Raw genomic sequence first — 15542 nt, 5'->3', positions numbered from 1 at the left:
TACAAATGTATATTGTGTAAACTGTACATAGAGAACAACAAGGCGTCTGGTGGCATCTTAAAGACTAACAGATTTATTTGGGCATAAGCTTTCCTGGGTAAAATACCTCACTTCTAAAACTTCACTTCTTCAGCTGAGGTTTTTTACCCACGAAAGCTTATGCCCAAATAAATCTGTTACTCTTTAAGGTGCCACCGGATGCCTTGTTTTTGTGGATACAGACTAACACGGCTACCCCCGATACTTGTACATAGAGAGTATTTTTCACTTGCAAGGGAGGAGCACAACTGGTTCATTGTGATATTTTATGTGGATGTGTACACTCGTCTAGAAAAGTAAGATTTATTAATTTTTGTTTTGGTATACAGTTTTACAGTATTTCTTTCAGGTAGCATAGGCCCTGCTGGCTTAGACAAATAGTTCTGGTCAGCATCTGTGACTCTAGTACAGGTGTACTGTGAAAACAGATTTGTTAAGCAGCTGAACAAATAAAACTCAGGTCCAGTGGTGTCACAAGCAGTTGTCACAAATTTCAGCATCTAATGGGCCAAACTAAGTCCTGCAGTAATAGAATTCAAATTCACTGGCTTCAGTGTACATGCCATGAGTTTGGTTTGTTGTCTGAATCTGTATTTATATATATATGTATTTGGGTACATATAGAGAAATACTTACTTTTTTTCTTTGTATTAGTGAGCTAGTTATGTTCAGTGAAGTTTGCACACACTGCCTTCTTTGCTGGTTTGAGTTGTTCTGTTAGGGTTAAATTTCATACATGCTGCTCCCGGCAGATTCATAGAAGCAAGTTACTAAGGCCCTGTCTAGACTGGGAAAAGGAGATGTGTTTACCAAATGTATTAGCTAACATTTTAAATAACATGATTTTAAACACCATTTTGCAGCCTAATGCAGACAAAGAAAATGGTATTTTTAAAAATCTCAGCTGAGCGTAATCAGTGCTTAATTTGTGCCAGATTTTTCCAGGGCTGAGCCCTGGCACCTCTAGGCTTGGCAGTTCACAGCTCCGGCACCTCTGGGCTTGCTGAATCTGTTATGTATGTAAAAAAAAATAAAATTGTTGAGCCCTGGCACCTCTTTCATTACAAATTAAGCACTGGGCATAATCAACCCTAGTTAAATGATGATCATTTTGGAATGGTAACAATGAAAACATACTGTAAATATTAAGAGTGCTTAGACTATCATAGCATAACAAAACAGTATTGACAACTCCCCTGCTCCGCAACCCCCCCCACTATCTATAATCAACTAAATCACCAGTTTGAATTATAGAAACATAATCACGGTGTTTTTTTATTGCTTTAAGTGCAAGTCACACACTAGAGTTATGGAGTAAAATATCAGCTAAAAGCACATTGGAATTTGGGTAAATAACAGGAATATCTTTGCTAAACTGCATTCTTGAAATGAAAGTCTATTTTTTCTACTTTATTAGTGATACAGGTATCTAGGAATGGGTGCAAATTACAACCAGTAATTACATTAACAACACATGACTGTTGTTTGAATGCTGCAGGTTTTAGATTATAATGCTCATGGACATATAGACAGACAGGAGGCATGCTGGTGAAAGTTTTCATATCAGTTGTGCCCATCAGAATTGTTAGACAATCTAATTTACAAATATTTTAAAAAAGTCAGGCACAGGAACAAACATTAGTATGAGCAACATGACACACCTGCATAGCCCTCTAGAAACAGCAGCAGGTCATGAAATGGACAAAGATGACAAGTTCACTGGCTGGGGAGGCTAGGCCAGTTCACTGACTCTGTGCCAACATTGTCAGAGAGCATTGGCAGAATGTTTAGTGCCTCATCCAGAGTCCTTCCTCTAACATCAGTAAAAACTGAATTGGGCCCTTAGGGAGGTAAAGGATGGTCTTAGTAAATATAAATGTTTAGTTTAAAGAGCCTCTAGGGAGCACTGAATTTCACATGCTTTTGCCTTAGATTTTATGAAATTACAATAATTTCCAAAATGTTAATTTTCAAAGTGAAAATTTAAACTAAAGATATGTAATGTTTTTGTACACTTCCAAGTTTATTACACGTCAGACAATAAAATCTCTAACAAACTCGTTACGTCTATGTGCTAACACTTTAGTCAGCCAAATCACACTCCTAATGAAATCAATGGGTGGAGGATTTGGCCTAATGTTGATTTTCCTATGCTTCTATGAGCAGTGTTGTTACTGATTGAAGAACTCTTTTAGCACTTATGAATGTACAATGTATGTCCAGCAGACTGACTTCTAAATGATCGAGCATCTGTCATTTAGACAGAATGGCATAGTTCCAAATAGAATGCTGTGGTCAGTATGTGATGAGGTTAAATTTCTATTTTAACACTCTGAAAGAACAAAAGAAAATATATTTTGGGTGGGAAAAACTTCATAAATAAACTCAAGGCAAATATTATGAAATTCAGAGTTAATGCTGAATCGCTATCATTAACTGGCATTGTTATTGCCTGGGATTTGCAAACAGAACTTTAATGTGTTTTCTGTTACCCTTTGTAAACAGACCTGCAATACGTGCGAAGAAGAGACTTAATTATTAAGCACTTGACTGTGACTGGGTCTAATGTGTCCATGGGCGACAGTAGCAGAGATTAAGAGCTCCCTCCTCCCCCAAATCATTCAGCATGACTGCTTTAGACCTGCCCCCATCTTGTCTGCAGGTATGGTGATGCGGTCATGGCATGAACGCTGAGATGTATTCTCCTGTCCTGTGAACAAATGAGTGGGGAGGGACAGAGGCTACAGAGCCATGACTCTGGCCCCCATAATACTAGCCAGGAGAGCAGGCTCAGTGCAGTGGGTAGTATGCTGCACTCTGTAAGGGGCTGCAGTAGATTACTGTCTGCTCAGTACAGCAGAGGAGCACAGGAGAAAATGTGCCTCAGTGTGTGTCTCTGAGGCACAATTACTTCTGAGGCTACTCCTGACGGAGGCAGCTTATGCTCAGGGCTCTAACTAAAAGCAAGAACTAGACCTAAGCTTTGAATTTCAGGTTTCAATTTGTATTTCCTAGTTGCACGGTGAGCAAATGATGTTATTTGGTAGCAGAGAGTAATACATTCTAGGGGGAGCAGAATCTGCCAAAGAAGAGGATGCTGTTGGTTTTATTGTGTCTGATAAAGAAGAGGAAAGGGTGATCTGCCTTAAATCTTACATGATTTAAAGATGATCTCACTACTACAACGACTGCACTGGCAGCTGCAGCCTCAGTGCCCTCTTCATTGACCTCAACAAAGGATTTGTGAAAAACTTGTGACAAAAACAGATCATTATGCTCAGACATCCCTTTGAAGTCAGCTTGGCTCTGACTGAAGGCATCTTTCATCCCCATACTGCTCAAAGTGGACTTGAGGTTATAGCTCTCTTCCAGCTTGATCCTGGGCAGAAACAACTCCACTCCAGTTGTCTTCATCATTTCTGGGCTGGTCCACTTCGATAACTTCTCATAGGTCAATTCCCTCTCTAGCTGTAGTGAGTTAAGAAAGAAAGGGAATTAGACAAAAAGCAAAAATGAAATCATGAGTAAATGAAAAAAACTCATCATAAAGGCACGAAACACATACTTTGCTACCACCCCGGCTATTGCCATCATTATAGGATGTGCTACATGCAAATAGGGTTTGATCCTGCAAGGTTCTAAGTGATGTATGCTCACGTTTATCTAAATGGGAGGTGACCTTGAATGCAGGATTGGGTCAATAGAGGAGTTCCTTGTTTTTTCTATTTAAACATACATGGGAATGTTCCCCTCTTATGCACATATAGAGCTCCTGTTAATGTTAATAGAACATCTACATGTGCATGCAAGGAAGACTTGTCCCATCACAACTATATATGATTGGTGTGCATGGGGTCTTGCAGACAAGTAAGAGGATATGGTCCTTGCCCTGATGTGCTTGCAAACGGAGCATCTGATTTTTTATGTTGTTGAGCTCTCTTGGTTCCCATTGAGTTGAGGCACTCAGCACCTACTGTGAGGAGCTTAGTCCCTTGCAAGGTGGGTTAGTAATTACTTATTTCACTAGATAAAGAGAGCCCAGAAAACAGGGGGAAAGGGAGTACAGCTCTTGGAAGAGCATTAATTGCAAGGGGCCAGAGAGTCAGATTGTGGTCCACTTTGTAGGCAACAGAAACAGGACAAAAGAACTGGCTTCAACAACCAGTTTGGAATTCTTGTTTAGAGGAATCACCACATAATGTATAGCAAGTACTATACTTCCCATTCAATGCAGCTATCCCAACAGAATGCTGAAAATCCTGCATATCATACTAGAGAATCAAGTATTCCCTAAATACATGTATGACTTTATGGAATCCACAAGACTTGCACATGTCGAAACCAATTATCCCCCTGCTACAAGCCGCCTACTTCCTCACCCTACTTCCTTATGGTTTGTTGCTCTCTCATTGCATCGTATCTGAAACTAGGCTGTTAGCTATTCTGGGACACAGACCTGGTTTATTTGTTCTGGAAAATTCCTTGTGCTCTTTTGGGCTTCATCTAGATAATAATACATCATGCCAATGATACCCCTTAACATTGTACCTTAGGTGGTGTCGTCGTCAGAACTGCTAAGTTTCACTTCCCAGTTCTTATCCTGATCACAAAAAGGCACTTGTATGCCATACATTTGTTTACAGCCATATACATTAATGTACAGGATGTTGCTAAACTCATTCTGAACATTATCCCGTAGCTGTCTCACACTGAAGAAACGTTAAATTCCACTTTCGTGGAACAGCAATATGGTATAATGGTTTTACCTGTTCCAGACCAGTAGATTTATCCTCAATGTCATCTGGTAATAGGATGAGCATGCTGAGGTCATTATTAACGTATGGAAGCTCAGCAATTTTGACCTTCATTGTTTCCAAGTAGCATATTGGAAATGTATCTTTTAGAAACATCATCTGCACTGGTTTAGTCTTGGTCTGTGAAATTATATATCTCCATAAGAAAATAAATATTACTTCTTTCTTTGAAACATATGGGTTATCAGTAAATATGTATGACTTGCTTCAGATGAAATAAGAATAAAAGTTTGAATACAGTTTTATGAACCAAAGTTGATTGCATGGTTTAACAGGGTTCCTTTCATGAGACAATATTAATTGTCCTGTTGTTTGTCTCAAAGCATTGTTTTCCATGACCTGGACTCATCTTCCACTGTTCCCCAGTACATGCATAATAACTCACAGAAGGTGGGACAGAGGAGCCAGAAAATTCTGCAAGGATCACCTCATTGAGTTTCCTGACATTTGTTCCTATTACAGGGAAGACCTTTGAGGAGACAGAGTGGAGGGAGGTGCACAGCTCCCAACACTGAAAATTCTGGGGAACCTCTAAGTACAAGGAGAAAGGTCACTGCATGCAGGGGCTGCTTTGGTATCTTCACCACCATGGCAAAACAGAACAATGCTGCCTTTGGCTGACTCTCTGGTGGCTTAGCAGTAGCAGCTGTAGAGTGGATTCTGTACATATTAATGATGCCTCATGGATAATAAATACAAAAACTCAGTGTTTGTAAAGTTTCATGGATTCAGAAAGGTCACTTAGTTTCAGTTATGGAGCAGTGCTGTGCAAAGGATGTGTGTGTGTGCTATATTTAGCTGCATGAGAGGTAATTTTGGTTTGCAGGAGTTTCATAAAGTCCTTTACAACTTCACTTCCTATGTGTTTGCAACTCCTGAGTTCCATAGACTATCGGTACCTACATAGGGAACAGAAACTGATAATATAGGGCTCTTCAATCTAGCAGATAAAGGTAGAACAAGAACCAATGGCTGGAAGTTGAAGCTAAACAAATTCAGACTAGAAATTAAGGCACAAATATTTAACAGCGAGAGTAATTAACCATGGGAACAACTTCCCAGGGTTGTGCTGGATTCTCCATCACTGGAAATTTAAAAAATCAAGATTGGCTATTTTTCTAAAAGATATGCAGTAGTTCAAGCACAGTTATTGGACTTGAAGCAGGAATTTAGTACAGAGAAGTCCTGTGGCTTGTGTTAGGCAAGAGGTCAGATTAGACTATCACAACGGTGCTTTGTAGCCTTAATCTAACTCACAATGACTTTAAATGAGTGTTAGGCTCCTAAATCACTTGAAAAATGGGATTTGGGCTCCTAAATCCCTTAGGTGCCTTTGAAAATGTTACTATAGTCTATAGCAGGGGTTCTCAAACTGGGGGTCGGGACCTGTAGTGAGGCCGTGTGGTTCCCCACCTGCCCGGAGAAGGATGAGCCCATCCGGAGGCCGGGGTGGGCGGAGCTAGGGTGCTCTGAGCCCGCCCCTCAGAGGGTCAGGCGGCGACCCGGAAGTATAAACGCTTGCCCTCAGAGCTCACTAAAGGCTAGCTGCCGGGGAGGCCAGATGCCTCTAGCCTAGCCCGCGACTGGGAAACCATCGTGGCCCAAGGTGCCCGCCAGGACTCGCCGGACCTGCCCTGCACGCGCGACCAGGAGGAGTTGCCGGACCTGCCCTGTGCTCACTACCCAGAGGAGCTGCCGGGCCTGCTGCTCGCCCACTACCCCGAGGAACCCATGGTGCTGGACCGCCCCGGAGGACACCGCCGTGACTGAGGTACCACAAGAGGGGGAGTCAGAAAGTAGCCTGGGGGCAGCCAACCCTAGTCTGGCTGCAGCACTGCCAGAGCCCATGTCAGTGTGTTGCGGCCAGGATCCCCACGGACACCGCAGCAGGTCTTCTGCCGCTGCTAGGACCCTGGGCTGGGACGCAGTGGAGTGGAAGGGCCTGCGTCCCCCCTGCCACCCAACCCGTGGGTGGCAGTCTCCCCCTCTCCCAGGCCTTTTGGAGGCTTGGGCCTACTGTTGCTCAGCCCTGCCGGAGGGCCTGAGCTCCTGACTCATTGCCCTGCCCTGACCTAGCGCCTGGGCTTGCTACTGTTTATGTTGGTACTGCTATAGCATTATTGCTCAGCCCCTGCCTGAGGGCCTGAGTCATTGTTGCCCCACCCTGACCTAGGGCCCTGGCATAACTGTACTTATTTCTGCCTCCGCAGGGGCCGCCAGGAAAGACTCCCGCGGCCGGACTAATTCCCCAAACCTCAGCTGTGTGTAGTGAGCTGGTGTGGCTCCCTGCCACCCCGGAGAGGGTTGAGCCCTGGCCAGCCCCTCTACAGGACCCCTCAGGGGTCATGAGCAGTCAACCTCCACCCCAAATCCCACTTGCCTCCGCTTTATTAGGGGGGGTCACATTCAGAGGCTTGCAATGTGAAAGGGGTCACCAGTAAAAAAAAGTTTGAGACCTACTGGTCTATAGAGCTGCACAGCCTTCACATTAACAGGGTATTCACATTTATTCATTTCCAAATCCGTGAATTATAGACTTGCATCTGTCAGTAGGAGTGTTACCACATAATAATCTGTGATTTCTTATAGCTAGAACCGACTTAGTGACGTGTCTTTTGGCATTTTTCATAATGAACCTGGTTTTGAGCATTGCTAAAGTAAAAATTTGCTGGACTTGGCATATATTAGGGTATTCACTAATGTTTCTAATAACATAGGGCCCATCAGTCTCCTCTTGAAGCTAAAACCCATTTTTCAAATCTTTGCTTAAACTATGTAGTAGTTTTACTAACTAAATATTAAAATTGTCACAGTTATTTACGTTAGGCCATGTGTCGAGCTACCAATAGTTTTATGATGGAATATGAACTGTGGGTGAAAGATTTTCATGCTATATGGAGGTTTCTTACTGTTCAACAGCATGAACATTAGTGAAACATACCTTGCTCAATCTGAAGAGATTCTCAGATGTGTTTTCATTCAGAAATCTCTTTTCCCATTTTCCTTTGAAGTAAATGGCATTAACCAGGACCAGTGCGGTGTTGGGATCAACAGAACCTCTAGGCAGCAGGTTCTGGATTTTCCCTTTCAGAAGGAGAAGAATGGTGTTTTTATTCCAGTGCAGTACAGCAAGTGGCTATTTCTAATTTTGCTTTCTCTTTAATTATCCATTGAGAATGTATGTGCCTCAGAACCCCTGATCTCTGAGTGAGTTTCTAAATTCTGCCAAATCAGAATGGTAGCATTTTATACCCATTTCATCCTCCTTTTGCACAGGAGTAAATAACAACACAAGGGGCTAGGCTGTGAAGAATCAGGCTCATGAAAAAGGGAGTCCATGGTCATAAATCCTGCTCCTATAGTTCCAGCAGTGACGGTGGCCCATGAGACCAGAGGCCTTGCAGGAGCTATTGATTCTTTAGAATCAGGAAATCAGGTTCTAAAGGCTGCTCCCTTCTTTCTTTGAAGTCCTTGGGAAGTCAATGGGAGTCTTTCCATTGAATTCAAAATATTCTGAATCAGACACTTGAAGCTGTTCAACTGTCCACCTCTCCATCCTCAATTTCCACATTAGCTCCACTAGTGCCTGACTACAGGAGGAACACATGTAAAAATGCAGCCACCTACCCAAAAGGAATTAGCAACTATAGTGAGAGAAGAGCAAAGCTTGGATTGTTTGTTCTTAGCTTACCCTCAGTTTGGCTTTCAACCCAGGAATTGATTTCTTTTCTGACTTGTTCTGCAGCTTTTTTAAAGTTAACTGCTTGGGGCTCTGCATGGTAATAGTTTTTAACGAATTCTATGTATCCCTGAAAGGTAGGAGAGAAAATTTGCTATTAAAATAAATTCAAAATGGCATCACTTAAAAACATTCAGATTGCTGTACAACATAACTACTACAATACTAAAGAGAGTACAATTCAACTTAAGCTAGATAAAATTTAAAAGTAAGATCTATGGTACAGTATATTTAATAATTAGAGCTGATTAAATCTCTATTTCAATTCCACTGGAAATTCCCTTTCATCCCAAATCAGAACAAAAAGTTAAAATTTTGACATTTTCTGTGAAATGATAATTCTGAAAACATTCTTTTAGGAAATATCAAAATGATCTAATCATAAGGATAACTGGGCACTGTGTGTCTAGTTCTGGAGCCCACAATTCAAGAAGGATGTTGATAAACTGGAGAGGATTCAAAGAAGAGTCATGGGAAGGGTTAAAGGAACAGAAAATGTAGTTGTAGACTCAAGGAGCTCAATCTACTTATCTTAACAAAGAGAAGGTTAAGAGATAACTTGATTACATTCTATAAGTACCTACATAGGGAATAAACAAATAACAGTGAGCTCTTCAGAGAAAAGTATAACACAATCTAGTAGCTGGAAGTTGAAGCTAGACAGATTCAAACTGGAAATAAGATGTACATTTTTTTTACTGTGAGAGTAATTAACCACTGGAACAATTTACCAAGGTTTATGGTGGATTCTCCATCACCAACAATTTAAAAATCAGGACTGGATGTTTTTCTAAAAGATCTGATCTAGGAATTATTTTGGGGATGTTCTCTGGAGGTCAGACTAAATGATGACTGTGGTCCCTTCTGGCCTTAGAATGCATGAAAATTTTCCATTTTAACAAGGTTGAAGTGCTTTGTTTCAATTGTATATAATATGAACTATAAGTAATAATATAAATGTATACTATCTAATATAAAAGTTAAACAGATAATGTCAAAACAAAGCACTTTGACTTTATTGAAATGAAGAGTTTTGATAATTTTTCATCAGAAATTTAAACAAAATCTATATGTTCCCACAAAACATTTCAGTTTTATCACATCAGCATTTCCCATTGGCAAATTGTTCCTTTGGAAAATTTTCGATCTGCTCTATTAATAACTTGAATCATTGAGTGTCATAAATATCTTTCAAAACTTTCTCTTCAGCTTTGTAAAAGTATTCAACTTACACTATGGAATTGGAAGGTCTGTTCCTCATACAGTCTGTTGGCAGTTTTAAGCAAATAAGAAGTTTGGGGTTTGTTGATTAAAGAGATTAATGCCTGGAACTCAGAATGAATGTCTTCAGCTTTGCAGTCCTCAGATTCCTTTAAAAAAGACACAATGAACTTGGAAATCACATTTTCTTTATGAAAATTTTGTAACTCCTAAGATTACTACACTCGACAGAAATTACTGGGGGGTAGGGCGCGGCAGATTCCTCTGTTTTTTCTGTTTATTGACTCTGCATTTGACTGAATTGTCTGTAATCAGATTGTTTCCACTGGATAGTGAGCAGGTCAGTGTCTCCCTTGTTGCAAAGACTTTTACAAACATTATCAGGTGAGTACTTAGAGCTACAGCTTAGGTGGGACTTAAAGTTTGAGCTCCACTCCTGCGCAATGGAGACTGTGATATTCAACACAGGGTCATACAACTCTGGTGGAAATCACATCTCTGATGGAGCACACCTCTGTTGGGGATGAGGGATAACTTTCCCTCTGCACTAGAAGCAGCAACGGGGTGCCATTACTGAGGGATTATAAAAGAGGAGCAAGTTAGGGGACTTAGAAGGTGAGAGATAGAGGCCTCTGTTTCTCTTAAAAAGCAGAAGACCTTGTCTAACAAACTGTCCTTAGTTCAGAAGCCATGGATTCCCTGCTGAGAACTACAGCTGGTTCACCTGCAGAAAATGCTGGCACAGAGGCTTTTGAGACCTCTTCAGGAAGAACATCCACCCCTATCCTGACCCACTCCCAAAATGATGAGAGGAAAGGGGCTTGTCCTTAGAGCTGTCCGAAGAACAGAACACTTCAGGCAGCTCCCCCCTCCAGTCTAATGAACCAAGGCAGATTCATCAGAATGCATCTGCTGGGGAAATAGGGGTACCGTCTCTTCCCCCGCCCATCTCGCCACCACCACATGCACCTGGCCATTCTCCTACCTTCCCACAGACACTTTCCAAATCTTCCCTAGACTCAATATATTGTCACATACCCCACTCCCACCTTAACTTCCACATCATGCTTTCCATCTTTATATTGACACATCATACCCTTCACAACTGCACATATGGCTGTAGGATATGTCTGTAGCTATCCAGTCTCTGAAGTCAGAGTTCAGGTTTTGCATTGGTGTGGGTGTGTGTGGTCCATCTGTACATATGTGAGGTGGAAGGGAGTTCCCTGGGGAGGTGCAGAGTCAGTGGCGTATTACCTTGCTGTTCAGGAGTGTGAATCAAGGTGCCTTTCCTGCCTTTGAAGGTTTGAGTGAGTGGGTTTTGCACTTAAGCAATCTTAATTGGTTATTAACTACAATTTTTCAGGGTGAGGGGAGCAATATAGATGTAGGCTGAAAACAACCAATAGCCTGATCAAAACTAGTGCCGCTGTTGAACTTTCCTATTCCCAGAAAGACAGCGGATTTATTTTTGTTCTAAAGAATACCATCTTCCTTTTCTTTGGCCTCCCACGAGAAGTTCTTGTCACCTGCAAACAGCCTCCGGTTCCTGTAGTTTTCTTAAAATGAAGCACCTGCAAGCCGAGTTTGTAAAAATAGTAAATATATTTGAAGACCGCTATCTAAGACAAATGTACACACAAATTAATTACTAGTGACCTAATTGTCAAAACCTCCAATTTATTATAATTAGTCAGCAAAGATGGTTGCTACTTAGCATGCTAAGGACACCATATCTATGATTTTCAATGATGATTTGAATGTAACTGAGACCCAGGTCATAACCACACAGTCACATTGCTGGCTTAATAACAGATCATCATTATGAATCAGGTGGAACTTAACTCTGACATATAGTCCGACCATGTGAAATTCATGATGGTTTCAGCCATTTATTATTGTACTCTGTTTATTATTGGGCATCATTGATGTGCTAGATGCTGTACAATATAAAAAGGTTCAGTGCTTCCCCCAAGGGTTTACAAGCTATATTAAAAAGACAATGAAGTTTAGTTGCAGAGTACACGGAATGGCCATATGAAGGTGTAATCACAGAGCCATCAAATAGTAATGATCAGATATATTTATGCTCAAAGCAGAGGTAGTAGAAGCAACAAAACACAATTCAAGGTATGATCCCTGCAAATTACAATGGTTATGCAACTTTATCATTTTTATTAGCAAAATTCAGGCAAATGTAAATAGACTGAAATAGGACTAAACTGAAAAGGTTTCAATTGTGCGTGTAAGCCGACTGTCATGGAAGAGCTATGGACGAACCAAGCCACGTTTTCAGTATTGGCATTTATTTATGTACAGAACGCTGATATTCACATCTTAGAAAAATGTTTACAATAATGTTAAATTGAGTTTTAACGGAAAGCTAAAATGGAAGGTCAGGTTCTAAACTATTGGGGTGGCTCCTATCTAGCAAACCAGCAGCACCACTCTGGGAAGTATAGGAGCAAGTGAGATGCAGGGGCTAGTAAAGGTGTTGAGAAATGATGGGGTCCTCAGTGTGAGTAGGGGACTTTTCCCTCTCAGTGGGTTACCTGTTGGATTCAGAGAACCTCAATCCAAAGAGAATTCTGGAAAACTGAGGTAAATAAAGGAGATCTCTGCCTAGGGAAGTTACGGAGACACATGGAGAAGTTACTAGGAGCCACTCAGCTGCCCAGGATCAGTGTGCTCCGACCAAGCCCCCTTTCACCTCAGGAAAGCCCCCAAGCTAATAGGGCCAGGAGCTGCCACCTGGAACTCCTCTTTACAGGGAGTTGCCCCAGTAGTTTAGAACTTGACCTTCAATTTTAGCTTTCCCTTTGAACAGAACACTGGATCTGGCCCAGAGTACCTGAACAGTGTAGAGTACAGAGAGTTACTGGGAAATTCTGAAATTAGTTAAAATTGTAGTGAATTTGTTATTCCCTATAGTCTACCCAGCATTTCCATTCACCATTCCTTCAAAGACATTGTGTTTAATACTGTAGTATCAGGTTGTTGTAGCGTGTGTAGGAACCATTTGTCATCTCGAGATATATACAGTACATAGTCAAATTTCACAACCTACCTCAGCCATCTGCGTTGCAGTGTTACCTTTTGCCCCCACATAAGTCATGGCCAGAGCAGATGAAATACTCCAAGGGGAAAAGAAAATGTTTTTGCCTTTAAAAGATTCATTCAGCTTTTTGAAAAGGTCAAGAGTAAAGCTACCGTTTGATGCTGAGAGAGAGTCCATTGCTGAAACCTAAGACAAATATATGAAGACAGAGTATAACAGTTTGACTTTACTGGAGTCAAGATTTTTCCTTTGGTCTCCAGCTTGTGTTGTTTTCTCTGTATCATAAACTAACTTTCCTCAGAAACTGGAAAATGTATCGAAGTGACAATGATTCCAGACTCCCTTAGACTATTTGCCCTATAGTTTCTGCTGTAAATGGATCCCTAGGTACTTGTACAACACACAAATCATATCATGCACACTCTTTACTGTTATAAAAAGATTTCAATATGAATTAGGCACCTAACCTGCTTTGATGCTTTTGAAAATACCAGTAGGCACCTTTCTGCATCTTTAGGTGCCTAAATACCTTTGATAATCTGGGCCTCAGTCTTTGCCCTTTTGGGGTTCCATGGCTGTCAACAAAGCATTATGGAGCATCCAAACACATTCTAAGTCATGGATTCTTTTGTTATGAGAAGACTAACAAGAGGATGACAGAATAAAAATCTTTTTCTTCCCCCTCAGGGGAACAACAATTTAGTGCTTGACTCATTAATTTGCTGTGTTGTACCATCTCACAGCAAGAACTACCACCTGAATAGATTTATCCTTACTTATCTAATCTAAGATTTTAAGGAACAGGTTTGTCATCTACTCAAGAAAATTCTTCCTTTGATTCCTTTGCTCCATATCAGTATCTTTTCTTAAACTCTGTAAGTATATAATACTTGCACTCTGTTTTCTAAGAATTGAAATCTAAATTAAACTTACAATGAAAATGTGCAATCCCTGTTTTACTGCATAACATTTAATTTATCATTTAATCTGCCCTTGCATGGTTTAAGTAGTTAAAAAGAAGTTTCAAAGAAAGTTAATTATGTCTATACGAATATTTACATTACCTCAGATTCCTGTGAGAGAGAAGGAATTACTTGTGTTGTCGGCTGCGTTTTGGGGTCTGTTTGTTAGGCAATAAACACATTTAGAAATATAAAACAGTTGTGCTTCCTTCTGGCCTATATCCTCCACTCTTACTGCCCTATGTATTTCGCCACCTATGTTTACCCCTCCTCCCCACCAGTTTCCAGAACTTTCTGTTGTAAAGTTTGCCCCGATTGTTGACATACACAATATTGGTTTGGCAATAAATATGTTTAGAAATAAAATGAGATTGCAGCTCACTCTCCTTCTAGCCTACATTCTCCATTCCTAGTCCCCAATATGTTTCCCCACCTAAACCTACTCTTACTCCTCACCACTTTTCAGAAATTTTTGTTGTAAAGTTTGACCTGATTATTGATCCATTGTATGTGTTTTAAACAGCAGTCTTAGAAATTTAGAAGATGAATACAATGATCTTATAAGAGCTGCTATTTTAGGCATAGGATAAACAAAAATACCACAGAGTGGCCTAATGTAAGAATGTCTGGTGATGTCGTCCGTTGTGACTCTCTTTTTGGTAGTGGTGAGACTTTTGTTTAAAATAAGTGCAGTTAGCGTTTAACTTACACCAAACAACACAAATGTCTGTCTTTGTGCTGGTTGGGTGTTCTGTGTGGCCTGATTCTCCACTGCATTATTTCAGTTTTAAACCAGTGTAACTCTATAGATTTCAATTGAGGCATATCAGTGTAAAACTGGAGAAATGCAGGGGTCAATTAGACTTTGTGACTCCACCATCCTCATTTAAAACCATTAGGAATATAGATACCGCCATGCCGCCACCAAATCAGACTAACAGTCTAACTGGCCTGGTATTCGACCTCCAACAGTGACCAATACCAGATGTTTAAGTGGAGGACGTAAGACTCTGAAAATGGGCTTGTCAAAGAATGCATGGAATGAGCGCTAAGATATTCCCATGTTGGAAGTTTCTCTCTAATTCAAGGCAGTTGTGGGTGCTGTGTGTACTGAAGGATGAGGGCTAGTATCCCTTTTTAATTTAAAGGCTGGACTAAAGAACATCTCTGGATGCACAAACTGATCCACGCTCAGTGCAGTGGATGCTAAAATGTTGAAACATTTTCTTAAAAACTTCAAAGGCTTTTTTGTTTGTTTGTTTCATGCTGAGACCCAGCATGAAAATTAATAGCTCATGTGCAGCCAAGAGTTTCCTCTCTCCAAAATAGTAGAAAAGATATTCTGAAATGCACATGTACCCTCACCTTGCCTTGTTTTTGAAAATCTAAGCTGTATGAAGGAGCGCTTTCCTAGAAAGTGTGTCTGTGTAGACATATACCATAATAGGGACTTCTTTGGGGTTTTAGCACACAGCTTTATCTTGTTATCTTCAACAGGACAGTATTTAGATGGAATGTGTTCGTGCAGTCATAGTGAGTATAATAAAATAAATAAAACTTTATGTAATCTTATTTCATGTTTGTTCTTTTCCTATTCAGGAAGCAGCACCAAAAAGAAAGGTGTGTGCTGCATCCTAGCAACGTGGACTTCCAAAGTGTTTGCAGGCAGGTTGGAATATTTTCAATAGAGCTGGAGGTTCACTAGTTTA

At 40.8% G+C, this 15542-nt stretch overlaps 1 protein-coding gene across 2 annotated transcripts; it reads right to left on the bottom strand.

Moving 5' to 3' along the window:
• Positions 1-1281: 1281 nt before the first annotated feature.
• On the bottom strand, positions 1282-14087 carry LOC101931338 (serpin B10-like). Of its 2 annotated transcripts, none has more exons than XM_024102829.3 (8): positions 13936-14087; positions 12881-13057; positions 11343-11387; positions 9825-9962; positions 8545-8662; positions 7795-7937; positions 4806-4973; positions 1282-3507 (listed from the first exon to the last, which is right to left on the bottom strand). In XM_024102829.3, the coding sequence occupies exons 2-8, from the start codon at positions 13046-13048 to the stop codon at positions 3103-3105; spliced, it is 1185 nt and encodes a 394-aa protein (XP_023958597.1). In that variant the 5' UTR covers positions 13049-13057; positions 13936-14087; the 3' UTR covers positions 1282-3102. The 2 variants fall into 2 exon arrangements, with proteins under 2 accessions (XP_023958597.1, XP_023958596.1); XM_024102828.3 differs by having other exon boundaries at positions 11301-11387; positions 13936-14056.
• Between the last annotated feature and the right edge of the window lie 1455 nt (positions 14088-15542).

This window comes from Chrysemys picta, chromosome 2, assembly GCF_011386835.1.
Source record: "Chrysemys picta bellii isolate R12L10 chromosome 2, ASM1138683v2, whole genome shotgun sequence".
NCBI classification, from domain to species: Eukaryota; Metazoa; Chordata; order Testudines; family Emydidae; genus Chrysemys; species Chrysemys picta.
Note: the sequence above shows the minus strand (reverse complement) of the source record. Positions and strands in the feature narration are given on the sequence as shown.

Bases quoted from the DNA above. Each gene is read 5' to 3' on its own strand.
- LOC101931338 (XM_024102828.3), bottom strand. From the start codon at position 13,048: ATGGACTCTCTCTCAGCATCAAACGGTAGCTTTACTCTTGACCTTTTC. The intron at 8,663-9,824 runs GTAAGTTGAATA...CCTACCTTTCAG, and splicing joins AGACCTTCCAATTCCATAGT to GGATACATAGAATTCGTTAA. The intron at 3,508-4,805 runs GTAAAACCATTA...AACTCACTACAG, and splicing joins AATCTACTGGTCTGGAACAG to CTAGAGAGGGAATTGACCTA.